Source organism: Girardinichthys multiradiatus, chromosome 22 (assembly GCF_021462225.1).
Source record: "Girardinichthys multiradiatus isolate DD_20200921_A chromosome 22, DD_fGirMul_XY1, whole genome shotgun sequence".
Classification (NCBI taxonomy): domain Eukaryota; kingdom Metazoa; phylum Chordata; class Actinopteri; order Cyprinodontiformes; family Goodeidae; genus Girardinichthys; species Girardinichthys multiradiatus.
Genome location: NC_061814.1, coordinates 41,854,366 through 41,876,076, shown reverse-complemented (window position 1 = coordinate 41,876,076; position 21,711 = coordinate 41,854,366). Strand labels below are relative to the sequence as shown.

At 42.4% G+C, this 21,711-nt stretch overlaps 2 protein-coding genes across 5 annotated transcripts; one reads left to right on the top strand and one right to left on the bottom strand.

Moving 5' to 3' along the window:
• Positions 1–2,058: 2,058 nt before the first annotated feature.
• Positions 2,059–12,299, bottom strand: ttl (tubulin tyrosine ligase). The gene is made up of 7 exons (XM_047352086.1): positions 11,501–12,299; positions 10,258–10,336; positions 9,919–10,151; positions 8,626–8,761; positions 8,274–8,543; positions 4,157–4,300; positions 2,059–4,064 (listed from the first exon to the last, which is right to left on the bottom strand). The coding sequence occupies exons 1-7, from the start codon at positions 11,670–11,672 to the stop codon at positions 3,872–3,874; spliced, it is 1,227 nt and encodes a 408-aa protein (XP_047208042.1). The 5' UTR covers positions 11,673–12,299; the 3' UTR covers positions 2,059–3,871.
• Positions 12,300–14,516: 2,217 nt separating this feature from the next.
• Positions 14,517–20,186, top strand: fignl1 (fidgetin-like 1). 4 transcript variants are annotated; one of them, XM_047350736.1, is made up of 2 exons: positions 14,517–14,613; positions 16,886–20,186. In XM_047350736.1, the coding sequence occupies exon 2, from the start codon at positions 16,903–16,905 to the stop codon at positions 18,835–18,837; it is 1,935 nt and encodes a 644-aa protein (XP_047206692.1). In that variant the 5' UTR covers positions 14,517–14,613; positions 16,886–16,902; the 3' UTR covers positions 18,838–20,186. The 4 variants fall into 4 exon arrangements, with proteins under 4 accessions (XP_047206692.1, XP_047206694.1, XP_047206691.1 ...); XM_047350738.1 differs by having other exon boundaries at positions 14,540–14,636; XM_047350735.1 differs by having other exon boundaries at positions 14,542–14,695.
• Positions 20,187–21,711: the final 1,525 nt, after the last annotated feature.

Here is a 21,711-nt window from a genome sequence, read left to right as displayed (position 1 = left end):
ACAACTAAAAGGTGTCACCTAGCTTGTAATGAATCTGAGTGTGATTTTTGAAAAATGAATTACTGAAGCAAATAAACCCATTGATGATGTGCAGATTTATTAAGATGCACATGTAAATCTAATGAAGTGAAATCCCAGCACACATCAGGAGTGTCCACAGTATAATGTACTGATTGGTGTGGATCCATTTACAGATTGTAGCACCTAGAACCAAATTAAAGTTCTGACTCATGAGTCAAATGTGTAGAAAAGACAAACAGTGTTAGATTATCAGATGGATATCTGTACCATTTAAAATAGGCATAAAATATCTATTAGAAATACCAAAATATTTTAAAACAAGACTAATAGAAACGTGGATGGTTCAGTCAGACAAAAAATACAAATGTTTAGGGCTGAAACAATTCATTGGATTAATCATGAATAATCAATTATTGAAATACTTGTCAACTAATTTAGTAATCGATTAACGTAAAACAGGCCATTTGCTGAAAGAACCCACTTAGAGCAGTAATTAGGCCAAAATGGTAGAAAAATATACACATTTGACATTTAAGATGAAAAACTTTGTAAATATGCTCTATCCAGAACTCCTCAAGTGGCATAGTCTTAGCTTCACCTGGTTCAAGTTCTGCAAAAATCTCCTTTTAAGCACATTTGGCTCTCCAATTATTCAATCCAATCCAGCTTTATTTGTAGAGCACATTAAATTATCACAACGACCAAAGTGCTGAACAGAAAACATGAGGCATTAAAATGACAAAAAGCCAGTTACACAGACACAAAAACATCAAATAAAAAGCATAAAAAACTAAAAACAATACAAAAAGTACTAAAAAGCATAAAATATTGAAGACAAAATATAAAATACTAATTTCACAGTCATGCAGTAAAACTAAGCTAAACTCAGACTAAAGGTAACATCTCACATGGTGTCAAATGCAGAGGCAATGAGATGAGTTTTAGGAAGCGATGTGTCTAATGTGCGGTAGGTCATTCAGTCAGCAAATTAATCGATTATCAAACATAATCATTAGTTGCAACCCTACAAATGTTAAGTATCATTTTTGTCAGATTACCTGAATTAAAGCTAGAAATGTATCAGAGATCCATATGAATCACAGAAAAACAAGAATCATAAGAATTCAAGACTAAGGTTTGATTAAACAAATGAGTTTTATTCTAACACTGTTCCTCATGAAGACAGAATTCATGCAACTAAATGTTACATTAGGAAAAAATGGTTCACACAATCAGGATGTTTGCTTTTTGATCACTCTACAAAACAACCAACAGCTGGACTGTTTTATCTTTGGTAAAAATGGGACAACATACATTAAACAATATAATAAAAATATGTAAAGAAAATGACATCATGTTTTGTTTTTTTTTAAAAAGAAAAGGCAAATTTAGCTCAATCCAAAGTCATGAAGGTGCTTTTTAATGGTGATTTTCCTTTTTATTGACTGAAATTCCCTCCACAGGCACCTTCTCTCCGACACAGACACATTTCCTACACCGCTCCCATTTTCATGTTTTGTTACTGGGATTTTCCCAATCTTCATGGAAGCAACACACATGATAAAAACACAAGCACAGTGATTAAGAAGCATATATGATCTGAATGAGAGCCAGAGAACCTGAAAAGAAACTATAAAATTTAAAATAAATGAAAACCTTTTGGTTTTCAAAGTGAAAGAGCGATTTTTAAACAAAAGCAGGAAGGGATTGCCATGATACAACTGGAATCTTATATTTAAGTGAAGGAACAACCCAAAGCTCAGGGAAGAGGACGCAACACACTTTATTGCAGGGCTACTACAGATAGCTTGAACAGGGAGTCAACAGCCAGACCACAGAGGAAACTACAGCTATTGTCAGCATAACGATTTTAACATAACGATGATAATTAGCTGCTGCAAGCCATCTTTTTTTTTTCTTTGTGTCTGAGCCAAATGAATCCATAGTGTACTGGTTTGTTAATTCTCCAAGCTACTGCTCTGAGATGATAACAAGTTTATCACAAGTTTATCACAAGTTTATCACAAGTTATCAGAGATGATAACAAGTTTATCACAAGTTCATCTGCGATGTCAGCCGCCTTGTGCTAGCTTTATGTCGCACGATTTAAAAAAAAATGTCTAAATTTCAGACATCAAAATGAATTCAGCTACGAGCCTAAACACAGTTGAAATGGAGAAGTGTGAAAGTCATGATAAATGCCCTTTACAGAAACAGTTTCCCTTTGTAACAGTAGGGGAAGCATAACATGACACCTGTGATCCGAAGATAAAACATGGAAATAATTGTCCAAAACGTCTTATTTTGTAGTTGAAATGAACCAGCTGTCAAAAAATTAAAAAAACGAAAAACACAAAACATCTACCAAGTATCACTCTACAGTCCCTACTGATCACAGAGATTTATCCAAAATAAAAACAGCTGAAGGACCCAAATGAACATACGCTGCCATACACTGACCTCTACTAATAAAGCTTTTCTCTGCAGGTCGGTCTTCATCTTTTAGTCACATCAGTTTCAGAGAATCATGTCTGAAATAATCATTGAGATATTCTGTACAGCCTTCACTACTTCAGGTCCAACCAACACATTGCTTTCATCCAACTACACCAGAACCATAAAGACACAGTCCAAGGGACAGTTTCTTACAGCAGAAGGTGTTCTGCTGGGGACCTAAATGCTACATGCCATCTACAAACATGCTCTCCAAAAAACATGAAACTTAGTTTGGACCTTGTTAACAACACTTTACTACTGCTCCTCATCTTCTTTCTCAGCCAGTAAGAGACTGGGACACAACAGGGCTTCCAGGGCTGCAGTAGATGAACTTGATGTTGTTGATATGGGTCGCCACCCAGGGTGGTACCCTATTGGGGGAGGCAGGAATGCTCATTTTGACAGAAGAAAATGTTTTATTAGTAATTTTCATGTCCAAACATCCCCTCAGAATCACGGTGCAGGGAGTGACCCCTTGCAAGTACTCGTTTGTTGCTTGCTGCCACATGCATTTGGACAGTGGTGGGTAACATTCTCCTCTATGAAGGTGTGTTGGCTACACTAATGGGGCCTCGGAGAAATCTTTATATAATTTCTATATTAAAAAGCATCCTTAGTTTAATAAGCTACAAAAATGTGCAGAATGGATTTTTGTCTGCAGGCAGGCTTGGGATGCTGGACCAGGGTGTCCCTCATCTAAGAACCGCCACAGTAAGGAACTTAAAATGGGTCTTCCATGAGAAAACAGTTGGGTTTGCTACCCAGTTGCCCTTAACATAAACATGTAGCTCCTCCTCTGTCAAATTGTTCACCAATGTTATTCTTCAAGAAGATCTTAAATCATAAATACATTATATGGGTAGAATGGGTCTTCTGTGTGATATGAAAAAGGAAAATCCACAAATTCAATACATAAAGTTTATCACATCATCTAGTCATTGTTTTTTTTAGTGGAGGGATGTTATGGGCATTGATGAGGTGCAGGACGTACAGAACAGGAATCAGCTAATAACAGAGCAGTCTTTAGTGGCAGTCTGTTTGAGGGAGAGTGGCTGGAAATGTAAGGCACAGTAAGTCTCAGCTGGAGCATCTCAGCTTCCTGCACACCTCTATCCATCTGCTCCCGAAACGATCAGGGGATCAACCCAGGGAAAAAAGGGTCTTCTGGCTTCATTCAGAAACCCTGACAGTGTTTGCTGAACAGCTCCCACCATTCTCATACTACCTTCTCTGTAGTGTAACCAACTCTATAAAAACAAAGTCTAAGCCAATTGTCTCCACATGTGCTTCTCCTCATAGGTGCAGGTCATGAGTTTGGATGGATCGTGGATGATGTGTTCAGCAGAGATTGTCCCTAAAGGCGAGTGAAAGGACCCACATGCAGAGGACCCCTCAGCTTTGGAGAGGAGCAGCAGTTGGTGGTGAAGAGAGAGGAAGGCGAGGAGGAGTAAGGTGATGACGATGCAGACGAGGAGTCACTATTGAGAGTGAAGACACTGGAGATGGCCACATCAATGATACCTTGACATAATTCTGGGTAGAGTTTCCTGAATGAATCAATAGCAAAGGAAACAGTTAAATGTAATCTGAATCCTAGTTGGCTTTAAATCTGCAGCACTTTAGGCTAAGTGTTACTGACTGTGCACAGGCTGGAGCTCCGTTGATCTCGATGAGCCACACTTTGAAGTTTTCATCGACCATGAAGTCAAACCCAAAGAGCTGGAAGCTCTGGTAGGAGAGGTGCTTGGTGCTGATTGCCGCCTCGATGCACGACAGACAGCTCCTGAAGGCACACAAACCAAAGTCATTTAACATTATTTACATCACAAAAACCATCAGTTTGACTAATAAGTTGCATTAAAATGTCTGCGTCTAGTTGAGCTCCACCACCACTGTGTTTTATACAGGTCCTTCTCAAAATATTAGCATATTGTGATAAAGTTCATTATTTTCCATAATGTCATGATGAAAATTTAACATTCATGTATTTTAGATTCATTGCACACTAACTGAAATATTTCAGGTCTTTTATTGTCTTAATACGGATGATTTTGGCAAACAGCTCATGAAAACCCAAAATTCCTATCTCACAAAATTAGCATATCATTAAAAGGGTCTCTAAACGAGCTATGAACCTAATCATCTGAATCAACGAGTTAACTCTAAACACCTGCAAAAGATTCCTGAGGCCTTTAAAACTCCCAGCCTGGTTCATCACTCAAAACCCCAATCATGGGTAAGACTGCCGACCTGACTGCTGTCCAGAAGGCTACTATTGACACCCTCAAGCAAGAGGGTAAGACACAGAAAGACATTTCTGAACAAATAGGTTGTTCCCAGAGTGCTGTATCAAGGCACCTCAGTGGGAAGTCTGTGGGAAGGAAAAAGTGTGTCAGAAAACGCTGCACAACGAGAAGAGGTGACCGGACCCTGAGGAAGATTGTGGAGAAGGGCCGATTCCAGACCTTGGGGGACCTGCGGAAGCAGTGGACTGAGTCTGGAGTAGAAACATCCAGAGCCACCGTGCACAGGCGTGTGCAGGAAATGGGCTACAGGTGCCACATTCCCCAGGTCAAGCCACTTTTGAACCAGAAACAGCGGCAGAAGCGCCTGACCTGGGCTACAGAGAAGCAGCACTGGACTGTTGCTCAGTGGTCCAAAGTACTTTTTTCAGATGAAAGCAAATTCTGCATGTCATTCGGAAATCAAGGTGCCAAAGTCTGGAGGAAGACTCTGAGAAGGAAATGCCAAAATGCCAGAAGTCCAGTGTCAAGTACCCACAGTCAGTGATGGTCTGGGGTGCCGTGTCAGCTGCTGGTGTTGGTCCACTGTGTTTTATCAAGGGCAGGGTCAATGCAGCTAGCTATCAGGAGATTTTGGAGCACTTCATGCTTCCATCTGCTGAAAAGCTTTATGGAGATGAAGATTTCATTTTTCAGCAGGACCTGGCTCCTGCTCACAGTGCCAAAACCACTGGTAAATGGTTTACTGACCATGGTATCACTGTGCTCAATTGGCCTGCCAACTCTCCTGACCTGAACCCCATAGAGAATCTGTGGGATATTGTGAAGAGAACGTTGAGAGACTCAAGACCCAACACTCTGGATGAGCTAAAGGCCGCTATTGAAGCATCCTGGGCCTCCATAAGACCTCAGCAGTGCCACAGGCTGATTGCCTCCATGACACGCCGCATTGAAGCAGTCATTTCTGCCAAAGGATTCCCAACCAAGTATTGAGTGCATAACTGTACATGATTATTTGAAGGTTGACGTTTTTTGTATTAAAAACACTTTTCTTTTATTGGTCAGATGAAATATGCTAATTTTGTGAGATAGGAATTTTGGGTTTTCATGAGCTGTATGCCAAAATCATCCGTATTAAGACAATAAAAGACCTGAAATATTTCAGTTAGTGTGCAATGAATCTAAAATATATGAATGTTATATTTTCATCATGACATTATAGAAAATAATGAACTTTATCACAATATGCTAATATTTTGAGAAGGACCTGTAGAATATAACTTCCAGCTGTTATAACTACACCTGAACGCTGTAGGAGGGAAACACAGTCAGCCCCATTGAAAGTGAGAGTTGCGGTCCACGGTTCAGTTAGGATCATTACACTGGTCAGACGTGATACCTGAACACAAATGGGAGAAATGAGCTTCTCCTGTAGAATGGCTGGAGCCAGGTTCATAAGGTGTGATTGTTGTTTGTCTTAAATCGGTAGTCGTTCAGTGGGACAGACAATTCAGCTTCCTCCCAAACAAAGATGAACTTCGACAAATATCAAGCAGTGTCCAATGTTTTCTAGGAAAATCTCCAGTGGATCTACTGCTTCGACCAGCGTCTGATTCTTGTCTTCTTTTTGCTCAGTCATGAGTGTTTCTACCGTCTCTTCTCTCTTTTTCAGGGTCCAATAATAACTGCATTAATACCTGATACTTGCTGTTTATTTATTGTTGGACTGACATCTCAGGCGGATCCTTCTGGGTGATTTCACTGCAGCAGCAAACCCAGCAGTCTGACATCTTCACAGGTCATCTTTAAGACTTTGGGATGAAAAGCTTGTGATGTGTTCAAGTCTTGCACGAATTTGGAAACTGGACAGTGGGTGCCAGGCTTAGAGGTAGGGAGAGCAACTCTGTTGTTCAGAGCCAGCTTGGAGTAGAGCCGGAGACAGTTCCTCTAGAGTGAGCTAAGGTGGGTCTGGTATCTGATCAGGTGGCCTCTCTTTCTAGGTTTACCAGGCATTTCCCGCAGGAAGAAAACTACTGGGCAGAACCAGAACTCGCTGTAGGAACTATAGCATCATTTTGCCCGGGGAACACATTGGGATTCCCCAGAATGAGCTGGAGAATGTTGGAGTTACCCTCCTAAAACGGTTACTCCTCAGCTTCCAGTGATAATGTTGTCAGAACATTACAGCTCTTTTTCCTGCTGTCGGTGGAGGAGGACGCTTTTTCTCTGTCTCCCGCACCCCTCCCATATCTGCCCTGCTTCAGCTCTGTGTCTTGTCTTTTTTTGGAACCTCTTTTTGCATATCTTCCAAATTCTTCCAAAATATGGATTTGGTCAGCTGGTCTCTCAATGCAATTGATCAAATTTTCTCGACGAGAAGACAGGGGTCGGGAGAGCCCACTAGCCTGGACGGGACATTTTTCTCCAGATACACGATGGACTCCTGGCAGAAGTGGAGGATTGTGTGTTTGTCGATAATGTCAGTCGAGGATGTGGAAGATGTGTATATAATTGGATGTTTGATATCAGGATTTCTGCTTGTTGGAGTCAGCGGTTACCTGGCATATCGAGAAATTTGGAGAATGTCAGCAGCTGTTCTGGCCATTGTGAGGCTGCCTGGCATGTATGATGGGATCTTCAGAGCGATCAACACTCAGACTGAGATGTTACGTGAGCTGAACCGCAACCTGCCTGTGATCCTTATACAGGATCACAGGCAGGTTGCGGTTCCTGGACTCAGGGGTGAAATGGGATAAATCTTGGAGAAAGTTGTTCGCTCGGATCTGGCAGAAAGACCAGGAATTTGGCTGTTTGGATTCACCTTTAAGAAGCACCAGTGAGACTCTCAAGGCTGACGGAAAATTAAGAGTCAGCCTAACCCAAATAATTATTGTTTTTCTGAATCTGGCTCCCCTACACGGCTTTGATGGCTGGCTATCTTCAACTTCTCCTGGAAGTTATGTAAACATGACGCTCTGCTCCCTCTGCTCCCTCCCTTCCCTGAGGACACCTGTGGACCTGCTCAGAACTTTGTGGCCAGTTGATGAACATTCCAATGTACCATCAAGGACAATGGCCTCTGTGACAGTGCTTCATGGACTCACTTACACACACTCACTTACACACACACACATGCTCAAGATAAACATTTGCACCCCCTCACACCACCTTCACCGTTCCCAGCATGATGTTGTTTTGTCAACTTGTTGCTTCGTTGTTCTGAGGTTTTTTACAATTTCAAACTGTATCCTGCTGAGGATAAAGTGTGAAATATGATTTTTTTTTCCCTCTACTTACCTAATGTGGCCTCTTTTCTCATCTAACAAGGGCAGCGCCTGTGAGCGGGCAGCAAAGCCTCGGTGACCCGTCCCCCCTTGTCGTGTGTCATGATGTATGTTTGGATGGGTTGTACTGGAATTCTAATTTCCCCTCGGGGATCAATAAAGTATCTTTGAATTGAATTGAACAGCTCCAAAGCAGAAATCAACAGGAAAGAAACAGGAATAAACTTACTTAATGATGTGTTTGATCTGAGGTAAGATGGTTGTCTCCAGGGTGACGTTGTGAGTGTTCAGAAGGTACATCCTGAACTCGTCAAAGAACATCTCGTTCCCCTCTTCATAGCGTCCGTAGTTCTGGGAGTGCTCCATCTGGATGCAGTGGTTGGTCAGGTGGCTGGTCATGTCCTGGAGGTCCGAGCTGTTGTAGGGCTCCGACGAGGTCCGCAGCACGCCCTCCCGGTACAAATAGATGTTATACTGGTGGTCTACCAGCACCCAGCTCCTGTCAATGGCACAACACAAATGGTCTGAGTCACAGGGTTCAGGCAGCTTCTCTGGACTTGTATCATGCCTGAAAGACCTGCCTGATGTCAAACTTCCGATGACCTGGTTCCAGCAGCAGGGGTTTCTCCAGGTACTTCTGGATGACATGGACCTGTCCCTGATTGTCAATATAATCCAGCAGCTGATTTGCATCATGTGATATCAGAATACCAGCACCTGTTGCAATATAAAAGGTTAGGTTGCTACCGAGCCTTTGTTTCAGTATATCCTCAGTTTAATTCATGCAGACAGGATTCTAACATGTTTTATGTCAATACTCTGAACTTATCTAAGCTCAGATTTCTAGAGTTCTCCGTCCCTTTTAGCTTGGAGGTACAAATCAAAAAGCTCTGGATGGATGGATGGAGGGACAGATGGATGGATGGAGGGACAGATGGATGGAAGGACGGATGGATGGATGGAGGGACGGATGGATGGATGGATGGAGGGACGGATGGATGGATGGATGGAGGGACGGATGGATGGATGGAGGGACGGACGGATGGATGGAGGGACGGATGGATGGACGGATGGACAGACCGATGGATGGATGGAGGGACGGATGGATGGATGGACGGACGGATGGATGGACGGATGGACAGACGGACGGATGGATGGAGGGACGGATGGATGGAGGGACGGATGGATGGACGGATGGATGGAGGGACGGATGGATGGACGGATGGATGGAGGGACGGATGGATGGATGGAGGGACGGACGGATGGATGGAGGGACGGATGGATGGACGGATGGACAGACGGATGGAGGGACGGATGGATGGAGGGACGGATGGATGGACGGAGGGGCGGATGGATGGATGGATGGACGGATGGATGGATGGATGGAGGGACGGATGGATGAATGGATGGAGGGATGGATGGATGGAGGGACGGATGGATGGATGGAGGGACGGACGGATGGAGGGACGGATGGACGGAGGGACGGATGGACGGAGGGGCGGACGGATGGATGGACGGAGGGACGGATGGATGGACGGAGGGGCGGACGGATGGATGGACGGACGGATGGATGGACGGAGGGGCGGACGGATGGATGGACGGAGGGACGGATGGATGGATGGACGGAGGGACGGATGGATGGATGGACGGAGGGACGGATGGATGGATGGACGGATGGATGGATGTAAATAAAATTTGGACTTTTTTTTAACTTTAGATATTTTGAAGATACTTTTCCAGCCTGTATGAAGAACTGATTGTATTGAGGTAAAAAGACAAACATCTCTTTTCTCAGGGTGAAATGTATAAGAAATCACCAACAGTCCATAAGAATGACCAATAACTCGGACATAAACCAGTGAAACAGTTTGTACCTTTAGCACCGGTTGAAGACTTAGCGATCCACACAGTTCCTTCTCCACTTTCCTTTCTAGTGTGGTACGAGGCCAAGAAAACCTCCCGCTCATCCGTTTTAGGGTTGCTCTTCAAATGACTGATGCCGTTGGAAGCAGGAGCCACAGGGGTGTTGAGGTTTGTAGGGTAGATTATGTAGGACTCTGGAAACCAGTTGCTGGAGTCGGACAGCTCTGGGCTGGTCTTTATAAGCCTAATGGTGCAGAAGGAGACTGGTCAGCTGATTCTACCCTTCTTGGCTAATTAGCTTTCAGACAAGACAGAGAAAAGTTTTGTAGTCAAAAAAGGTAGATACTCACTTGACCAGGGATGCCTTTCTGCAAACCTTGTCTGCTCCTCTGTAGTAATTCACCAGCTGCACCAGTCCTGGTTCATGGCCTGAAACCACAACATGAGGACACTTCAACATCCAAAAGCCACATATTCAAAATAAATCAAAACAACTGCTCCAAGTAACACTTGAGAAATTCCTAATGTTTAAAAGCACCACTACACTGACACAGAAAAGAAACATGGCCAAGTCCTGTTTCTTTTTGGTGTAGTTTAGGATGTAACTCAAATATTTTTCACTCAGACGTTAGGGTTAGATGTCTGACCCCAACCCTGACCACATATTCAATATGGCTGCCCCATGTCTAAAACAAAGTGAGAGCCGCTTTAAAAAACTGTTTGTTTGCATGTCTCACCGTTTGTATCTTCTTGATTCTTTCAGCAATTCAGTTCTAAAACTTAAACTCATGTAATATATATTTTATGACGCACAGAGGGATATATTTCAAGCATCTATTTCTGCCAACAAAACACTACATTTCAGGTTTTTAGAAAAATTGAATTAAATAAAATAAGTCCAATTACCAGGATTATTTAAACAGAAATGTTTGCCAACTGAAAGGTATAGACTGTGTGGTCAAATACAAAAAAGCTCCTTTTGCATGAATAATGCCATCTCATACCCCAAATCATCACTGACTCTTTTAACTTCACACTGGACCTCAAGCAACATGGATTATGTGTCTCCTCTCGTTTCCTTCAGACTCTGGGACTAAGGACCAGTGAGCAACAGTCCTGTCCTTCTTCTCCTCGGCCCAGGTAAGATGTTTCTGTCATTGTCCCTTGTTCAGGAGTGGCTTAACACAAGGAATGCGACAGTCGTAGCCCATGTCCTTGATAGGTCTGTGTGGGGTTTTTCTTGAAGCTCTGACTGCAGCCAGTCTGCCTACTGATAGTGCACCTTTATCTATCACACCTTTTTCCTTCCACTAAACTTCCCATTGTGTCAATGACTGTGTCCTGGACCACTGTCAAGTTAGCACTCTTCCACATTATTGTATAGGCCATATCATTTCAGTATTATAATTTTTGAAATCAGCCAAATGTAATGTTTTTCTTTTCTCAGAAACTGCATTTTGGGATTTCATTAGCTTTAAGGATTCAAACCTTAGAACACATGAACTTTTTTCCCACAGTAATACATTAAAACGTGGAGGCAGCTGTCTCATCCTGAGTGGGTGGACACTAAATATAGCACACTGAAGCACTCACCAAGGCGTCCAAATGGCAGTCTGTTCCGCTCACCGAGCATTAGGTTGAATCTTGGATTGTCTCTTTTCAGCCTCTTCCAGTGTCCGGTAGAAAGGAGGATTTTGGACACTTCTGCATAAATAGTGCTGTTATCATCGCGGCTAACAAAGGTGTACATTGGAGAACTCATCATTACACGCTGACCACAAACACACGTCTAGTGGGCTACAAATTCTAGACTGGTGTGTTCTGGTTAGCAGAGGGTGAAGGCTGGATCTGCAGCAGACAGCCTGATGTGTCTTATCATCTCTGTCCGAGCCATGATGATGATGATGATGATGATGATGAGTCGGTCATAATAAGTCCACACTTTCAACTGGACTCAAACCGATCTCCAGTAGCTTAAATCCAGCAGCTAGCGGCTAACACATGCTAGTGTAAAACGTCGAGAAATATGAATGAACGTTACGGCATATTGCTGAGCTACAAAGATTAATCCACTGTTCCCAGATAAGGGTGTGACTGAATGACTGGTGCTGCTATGGTTCCTGGGGCTGGTTCCGTCCGACCGGATTCATTCACGTCCTATCACCACTTCAGCTAGCAGCTAATGGTCTCCTATTGCTTCAACAGCCGCTCCGTCAACTCTTCCGCTGCTCGTCACTAAAGGCCACAACAGTAGAAACAAACCGCTCAAAATACAAACTATTTAACAACTTTATGTTTCCATATCACCAACACGCAACATTTCTCCGTCTGCAGCGTGCCTTATTCTCTGAAATCTCAGGCATCCGTTGTCGACCGCTATCAGCAGTATAAACACAGCGGTCAGACATTCTGGGTAATGTAGTTTCAGCTTTCTGTAACACCCAGAATGGCTTACAATAAACGACTTTATTATATCATAAAATAAGCTGTGGATGTGTTTTTAAGAAGTTTCACACAAAAGTAAAACGTTTTGTAAATTCTATCAAATTAAGGGCCGTGTGTGTTTATAATTATCACACAAAGAAATCCCACATTTCCCAGTATGCAGCGCGCTAAACCGATGCCGTCCCACTAAAGAAGTCCCCCGTTATGGCATTCCCCATATTGGGAGTGGAAAGTGCTTCCCAGAACTTTAAAACTTTCTTTTCCATATAAAAAAGGCAACAAAGTTTACGTTCAGTTACTTTTAATCAGTGGGTCTTTAATTCTGATAATGGATTTATTTTGTACAAAAATGAAAATGATTTTATGAATAAGAAGCACAAACTGTGTGGCAAAATGTTCTCAAAATACACTTAAATCGACTTTATTTAATCTCTGAAAACATACTAAACGCACTGATTAAATATAGTTTAGGATTAGGGTTAGGGTAATTTCTAAACTGCAGTTGTGCAAAAAATAAATAAATAAATAAAATATTGTAAATGCAAAACTCCTTAATTCTTGTTTTTCAGATATTTATTATTACTGTTATTATTTATAACTTTCTGTATTATCAGACTTGTAAATTAGACTTTTTTATATAGTTAATATAAATAATGCTAAAATTATTATTATTATTATTTTGGCCCAATGTCGATATACGATATTAATATTGCTGTTATGGCTGACAACTGATATTTATTGATATTACATTTATATTATACATATATATTTCCCTACTCGTTCAACACTGAAAAAAAGGACCACATCACTGACATTGCTTCTCTGTTTCATTCAAACAGCCCTCAATCTTGCGCTTTATCACTGTTACTGTCAAATGCCCAAATAAACACCACATCGCCAACACCCTCTCCTCCTCCTCTCGAAAAACACATACAAAAATGGCAACATGATGGAAATAAACATCAGTTATTAATATCGGGCCGGTTTTAAAAAAATCACTAACATCGGCCGATACCAATGTTAATACCGATAAATTGTGGTTCCCTACTTATTATTTAAGAGCTCAAACCAACTTTTTAGGAATAGGTTGACTAAGCACATTGAAAAGCAGTCTCTAATCATTCAGTCATTAATGTATAATCATACAATAATGGAGAAACCATTTAAGGTGCCTAGGTGCTTACACTTCAATAAAATACATCAGTTTAAACAAAGCAGAGAAGAAAATCATCAAAGGTCTCATTTAAGATGATAATTGTGTTAATTTTTTTTTTAGAGTATTCATGTTTCTAGTTACATATTTAGTTTAGTTTTTTTTTACTCATTCATTTGCTCTCTAATAAGCTTTGCATAACACTTCACTGTAAAACAACAGCGTAGAGCTGCAACCCAGGGAAATGTAAAATAGAGCTTATATCACATTAAACATGAAAACGTCCTTGTTCTAACAGTATTCTTTTGGCATATGGAAAAACGTACCATTACAATATTTATCATGTTATAACCAAAAACATTTAATGCTTGTACAATATAATGTAAGAACATAAAAAGTTATGTCGTTTTGCGTGGTGTGACAGTATATTGTCCTAACATAAAACATATAAAATAAAGCTGCCACGTTATAAAGTGATGTTGCTATATTTTTTTATTTTGCCTGGGTGGCAGTTCTGCGCTTCCGTACCTCACAGTCACACAGCTTGACTGGGGTTAGGGAACTTTATCTCACAGCTTTTATGGTTTCATCAAAGATGCCACCCACAATATGGCGGTAGCTCTTATTTTGCTTGTTACGTTAAGGCCACAAGATGGCGATGTAAAACCTTTCTACAAACTGGAAGATCGTTATTCAAATCATGCCCCGGTAATCATTTGATTTAAAAATATCATATGTTCCCTCTGTAGAAAACCGTCCCCTGTAATAAAAAAAAATAAACATAAATTAGAGCGTATCTGTTGAATTTGACCTGTATCTAAATGAAAAGTGGGACACGTTTGGGTCTCGTTCCATTCTCTGTTGGAGAACTATTTGGAACCAAGATCTCTATATCGGTTCAGGAATGTTATCCTAAGAAAACTGAATGTCGGTTTAATTAACTCAGTAAGTTTAATGATTTTTCTGGTCATCTAAATTTCCCTTAAAAGCGACCCTGAACGTTGTCATTGTAGGATTCCTTTGAGCGAATCGGAACGAGACAGGAAGTGGTGTCGCGGAAGAAGAAGCAAGTGGCGGGAATTAACAGGGACGCTAATGGAGTTTTAAGGTGGAGCTTTTACCGCCATAAAGGTCACTGTTTCTATCGCACTTTTAACGTGGTCAGACATAACAGGAAGGCAGTTCTAACTGTAAGTGACGCCCGTCATTCTCAGCACCGTGTCTGGTTTTATGGTGGAGATATTATCTGTAGACAGTCCAGGTCTGGAGGACATGCGATGATGGAGGCTGTCTTCACCTAAAACGGCCGCTTTTTGCTAGTAAATATTTCCTAAACACGATTTTATCACATTTGTCACTTTACAACAACAAGCTTAATGTATATTATTGGGACTTCCTGTGATAGTTTTGCATTAGGTAGTGCATCATTTAGCAGATATCAACAAAGTTTATAAATATATGTTTGGATATGATAGTTTAAGTCAGGGGTTCCCAAACCTTTCCATACCATGGCCCCCCAAACAGCATTAGTTTCTGGGTGGGGACCCCCTTTTGCAAACCCACAGACGATGTTAAAAATTCTGTAAAGAAACTTCAACTTTTTAAAATGTTTTTTATTAACTATTCAATAATCAAAACATTTCTTTTATATAATAATATTATTAAAATATGTTAACACAATTAAAATCCCATTGAATACCATTCAATAAACTGTTGAGAATAAGAACCATGTTTGTTTTTTTTTATCCGCCCCCCCCCCCCCCAGCATAAAAAATACAAAAGTACTACAAATGTTTTTTCCCTGTCTGACGTTAACTCAAACTAAACTTTCCTTGTTTTAGGTCAGTTGGGATTAACAAAATAATACAATTTGTTGAATATCAGAATAATATGAGGAAATTTTTCAAAAAAATCTTTCAGATGTAGAAGTTTACATAAATTTCGGGAGTATTTGGTGGCTTTTAAACTGCATGACTCCAGTAAAACATTTTAGGTTTCCTTCTACTAGTCCTTCAGAAGACTTTGTTGGAATTTTGGCCCGTTCCTCCTGACAGAATTGCTGTAACCAATCCCGGTTTGTAAGCCGCCTTGCTATCACACACCCTCTCAGCGCTGCCTACAAATGTTCTAGGAGACTAAAACCAGGGCTTTGTGACGGCCGCTCCAAAACATCGCCTGAGTCACTGTGTAACATGTATGGCAGTGAGCTTATGGTTATTGTCCATTTGGATCCACTTGTGCCCAAACTTGACCTTTCTGGCTGATTTTGTGTTAATATTTCCAAATAAACTCCTCTCCTCATGATGCTATGAATTTGTGCACCAGACCAGATCTGCAGCAAAACATCCCCACAGCATGATGCTTCCTCCTCTGTACTTAACAGTTGGGTGAGGTGTCCTCATGTTTGAAAGCTTCTTCGTTTTTTTCTCTAAATGCTTCAGTTTTAGTTTCAGCAGACCACGGGACATGTCTTCAGAAAATAAGGTCTGAGTCATTTTGCTTCCTGTAATCTGTCTTATTATGTTGCTTTTGGAGTTATGGCTTCTTCCTCTCTGAGTGGCGTTTCGCCCCATATGGGTTCCAGACTCGTTCAGTGTGGATGAGGAGACTCTCTTACCAGCTTCAAACAGCATCTTCACAGCCTTTTGTTTTTGTTCTGAGGTTGATTTGCATATTTCAACCCAAAACATGTTCATCTCTGGGTCATGGGACCCATCTGTTTCCTAAACAGTTTTAATATCTGGACATTCTCATGGTGTTAATGGTTGCATATGATTGCTTGAACAGATCAACCTGGCATCTAGAAATTGTACCTAAAGAAGAACCAGAGGTGTGGAGGTTCACAGTTCTCTTCCTGAAATCTTGGCTGGTTTCTTTTAAAATTGCTTCCATGATGTCACACAGGTAGACAGCCTGTTTGAAGTGTAAATACATCCAGAGGAGCGCCTGTGTTTAACCCGGATGTTGTAAACGAGTCTATCAGAAGTTCACCAAGCCATGAAAACATCAGCATCATCTGGGCCTTGTCAAATTGTTTGAAAGGCATAGCAATCTTAGTGTATGTAAACGTCTGACTTAGAAGAAAGTAATAAAAAAATGTATTTCCTGATTCTGTCATTTAGCAAATTGAAATAATTGTAGGGATCCTGAGTGTCCCTAATAGGAATCTGATTTATTGTTAGACAGTGAGAAGGATTGTTGTTCAGTTCCAGTAAATATCTGCTTTAAACTGTGTTTAAACGTGTGAATCCTGTTCATAGTGTATTCAGGACAAACTGTGAAGAAGGCACTTCTTGTCTGTCTGGGTCAGGTGTGGAGTGTGTTTGGCGTTTACAGAGGTCATGTATTTTTCATAACGTTTGTTCCCTCTCCTTCACCAGGCTGGAGCAGGCCAGGCATGAGCGGCGCACACCTGGAGGAATGGCAGAGGAGGTCCTTTGACATTTCATCTGGCAGCTGCACACCTGAACAGAAGGCCGGTGCCTACCGTGCCCACATCCTCTCCATTCAGTATGCATGGGCAAGCTCCCAGCTTTCTCAGGCCGGAACGGCTAGTCTGCTCAGGACCTACTCGGAGCGCTACGCCGCCGTGCTGGACTCGGATGACCCCCAAGCAGGGCTCAACAACTATGCAGAGAGCGCTCTCCATCTGGCACGCAGTCAGAGGAACCTCAGTGACCAATGGGAGTCCTCGCTCACTGCAGAGAGTGTGCTGCAGATTCCTTTAGTGCAGAGGATGATTGAGACAAGCTCAGGAAGAGAAAGCTTCTCAGTGGCACCAGCAGATGTTGACATACCTGTGGGACAAGAGGGCAGAGGTGATCTCCCTTCGGTTCCGTTTACCACAAGCAGGTCAGAGGCTGCGTGGTTCAAAGCTGCACCGTCTAGCTCAGAGACTAACAACACTACCAATAATCTAACTAATATATCTGCAGAGAGACCAAGAGCTTCAGTCGGAATCTCAATTAATCCAAACATTTTCCCTCGACCGGCAGTCCGACCTCAGTCAGTGTTTAGTCATCCCTCTTCAGCTCTTCCACAGGGGAATCCTGGTCCTTCAGGAGGAGCACAGAACCATCAGTCCTCCTCGTTTCCTTCCTCAAACCCGTCCAAACGAAAGAATTTTTACAATCCAGATGGAAGCGATGGCATAAGGGGCCAATATGGAGGTCAAGGGGGAACTGAACCCCGAGCCGGAAGCAATTTTAAAACTGCTCGGGAGCAGCTCATGGTCGATCAACAGAAAAAACATTCCTACCAGCCCCAGAGAGGTCAGCCCCCTGGGATGGCAGCAGCTATGAAGAAGTCTCTGGGTGCTAACAGGCCTCGGGGGACTTTTTCCAAATTTGTGTCACCTATCCCTCGGCAGGGCGAGGAAGACGGCACTGCAAGTAGAAATTCCAACCCTGAACTCCAAATCCTGGACGAGCGTCTGAAGAATTTTGAGCCGAAGATAGTGGAGCTCATCATGAGTGAGATCATGGATCACGGCCCTCCCGTCGCCTGGGATGACATCGCTGGCCTGGAGTTTGCTAAGACTACCATAAAGGAGATTGTGGTGTGGCCAATGCTGCGTCCTGACATCTTTACGGGTCTCCGTGGACCGCCCAAAGGCATCTTGTTGTTTGGGCCCCCAGGAACAGGGAAAACGCTCATAGGAAAATGCATTGCCTGCCAATCAGGCGCCACCTTCTTCAGCATCAGTGCTTCATCGCTCACATCCAAGTGGGTGGGCGAAGGAGAGAAAATGGTCCGGGCCCTGTTTGCCATCGCCCGCTGCCACCAGCCAGCTGTGATTTTCATTGATGAAATCGACTCCTTGCTGTCCCAGCGGACGGACGGGGAGCACGACTCGTCCCGCAGAATAAAGACCGAGTTCTTGGTTCAGTTGGACGGCGCCGCCACGGCGGCTGACGATCGCATCCTGGCGGTCGGGGCCACCAACCGGCCCCAGGAGATCGACGAAGCTGCACGACGGCGCCTCGCGAAGCGGTTGTACATCCCCCTCCCTGAAGCGGCTGCCCGGCGGCAGATCGTGACGAACCTCATTTCTCGAGAGAAAAACCAGCTGAGGGAACATGAGCTGGAGAGCGTGGTAACGGCCACGGAGGGTTTCTCCGGAGCCGACATGACTCAGCTGTGCCGGGAAGCCGCCCTGGGGCCCATCCGCAGCATACAGCTCAATGACATCGCTACCATCAGCGCAGATCAGGTGAGACCGATTCTGTACGGCGACTTCCAGGAGGCTTTAAAGACCGTACGGCCCAGCGTGTCCGCTAAAGACCTGGAGCTGTATGAGGAGTGGAACAAGACCTTCGGATGTGGACGATGAACCTGGTTCCTCGACTGCCTCTGCCATACGTTCTTTAGCAAAGACCAAACCAAAAGCTTTGAGCTCTGGTAGGCATGAGCTTGAGTAAGAATACCTCAGATTCATGTTAATAACACATAAAATAACCTGTAACATGTGAACTAAGACCCCGTTTATTTTATTTAAAAGAGAAAAATATTTAAAAATATTCCTTTTGCTAATAAAATATTAGATATCGCTTCTTAGTAATAAGGGTGTTTCCAACATTCATTTGTTCTAATTTTGATACACAGCAAAAATATAGAATGAAAACCTGTTAAATTTAGTGGTTATTAAGAGCTTTTTGCACAGAACATTATTCCTCTCTCCCTTTCTGCTTCTCCCAGACTAATGATCAGAACAGGCTGCCTGCTGCTGTAGCCTGCCATCAGCCTGCCTTGCCAGCATGCTGCTTATAGCCAAGTTTTAAAACAGCATGATTTTACTGAGAGGGATGCACAACACTTCTTTAGTTAAAGCTGTCCATGTTTTCTGCAGCTGGAAATATTTCCAAAGAGCTGAATTTGTGTTTGTTGTAAGCAGTGGGTAATGTAGTTGCCTTCTTTCTGTGTGCAGCAACAGGTGGGGGAGGGTTTGTGCTTCCTTTATGTTCTAAACAGCCGGAGGAAATTTCAGTGACACTGTGTGCTGTAATAAAAACACTCTGGTAAACCTTGAATCCGGTGACCGGCCCACGCCAAGGTGCTGGTTATTTCGTACCCGACTGCCTCAGGTATGACATGGCTGCAACCTGGTTGACCAACAACAAAGTCGAGTTAATTTCCATAATCCACTCATGGTCTGCTGGAAGGAAGTACAGTTTTATGACCCCAGTAAATAAAAGAGACCAGCTGGACGTCGCTGGATTAGTCATACGTGACTCGGAGTCTAACACACTCACCAAAGGATTTATTAAAGCAGCTTCTAGAAATTGCTTCTCAAATAGGGGAATTCGGGTTGATTCTAGCTTGCTACTCTGATGTTTACGTTCCTGTTCTGTATTGTGGTGCATCCTCAGGTTTTAGGATCCTTCAGCTCTTTATGTTTCATTCAGAATTTAAAGAAGAAAATCAGCAGCTGTTACTGAGACTCATTTCTGAAACCTTGACTTGAGCATTGGCCCTGAATCATGTTTGTTTCTTCTAACGTTGTGATCTGGTGTTTTATTCAGCATCTTGCTTCGTTCACCAAGCATGTGCCACCTTAGTATGTTTCAGGCGATTTGCATCATTCTGTATGCTCAAAGTATTATTGTATGAAAACAGAAAGAGGACTTTCAGATCTGTGTAAAGATTGTGACCCAGAATTGAAAAATAAACGTTTGTCTTTGGTTTGTTCTCTGTGTGGCGTCTCTCTCTGTCCTCCTTGCTGATGTGATCCACAGAGGGCAGTGTTTTCCCCTCCGTTTGCATGAAGTCGCCCTGTCCTGAAATCTTCCTGACTCTGGATGGGTTAATATCTACGGATGTTGAGCAATGCTCAGAGGATCCTAAGTTTCATGCATAACATTTTGTTTTTGTTGCTTTGCCTCCCTTCCTGTTAGAGATTGAGACTGCCCTGGAGTCAACAGAAAAAGTGCTTCTGCGGTGCATGTCTTAATAACATGCATGCAGTTCAGCACAGATCCTCATCCAGATGTGTCGTGACGGGTTGAAATGCTTTTATTTGAGATATTTGCAGCTCAGTGGTAGTTTCAGTCAGAAGACAAACTGGACTAGTTGAGGTGTTAAACATACAGTTGTTTGCAAAAGTATTCACACCCTCTGAACTTTTTCACATCGTGTAACAGCAAACAGACATCAAACGTAATGCCAATTTTCAAGTCTTGCCACATTTTCTTAATTGGATTTAGTTCTAGACTTTTACTAGGCCATTCTAACACAAATATGCTTCAGTCTAGACCATTGAAGCTGTTTTGGGTCCTTGTCCTGCTGGAAGGTGAACCTCCACCCCAGTCTCAGCCTCTAATAGGTTTTCTTCCAGGATTGTCCTGAATTAGCTCCATCCATCTTCCCATCAACTCTGACCAGTTTCACTGGCTCTGATGAAGGAAGACATGCCTGCAGCATGATGCTGCCACCAGTATGTTCTGCCATATCCTTTTTCATTTGGCCAAAATGTCTTGTCTGTCAAGGGCACCTTCCACATTTTTGCGGTGTCCCCTGCATGACAAATGAGACATCCTCTCGATAATGGTGGACAGCCACGTCCACGTAGGTTTGTAGTTGTGCCAGGATCTTTTTTTATGACCTAACCCCACTTTAAACGTCTCCCTGACCTTTCAGACGTGTCCCTCAGTCTTCGTTGATGCTCTTCGGTCGTTAATGTTCCCCAAACAAACATTTGAGTCCTTCATAGAGCAGCTGTCTTTCTACTGAACATTAATGCTTTATTAATCCCAGGGGGACAGTAGTATATAATTATTTTTCTTACAAAGTTTAAAATGAAACATTTAGAAAATGTAACTGTTAAGGTAAATTCTGAAGACTTGCACTGGTTTCTGTTGGGTATCAGAGTGAAGAGGCCTGAAAACTAAGGCAGGTCAGTCTTTTCAGAATATTTGCAAAGCATAAAGTATAAATTTACTCTCATGCTTTACTGCATGTTGCTCTATTACATACATGGCGCGGATGTTTGAGCTTGTAATTTGATAAAAGTGGATACGTTGTTGGGGTATGAATTTTTTTTAACATCCACACATTAAATGACATTTTCATGCAGATTTAATGAGCAAATCTTTGAAAATCTGGAGGACCATGAAAAAGGACTTTCATTTATTTTTCATCTTTTTGTCAAGTCCCTGATAAATATTTCAGACTTGTGTGCTTGGCCACTCTATAGAAACTTTGTTGAATT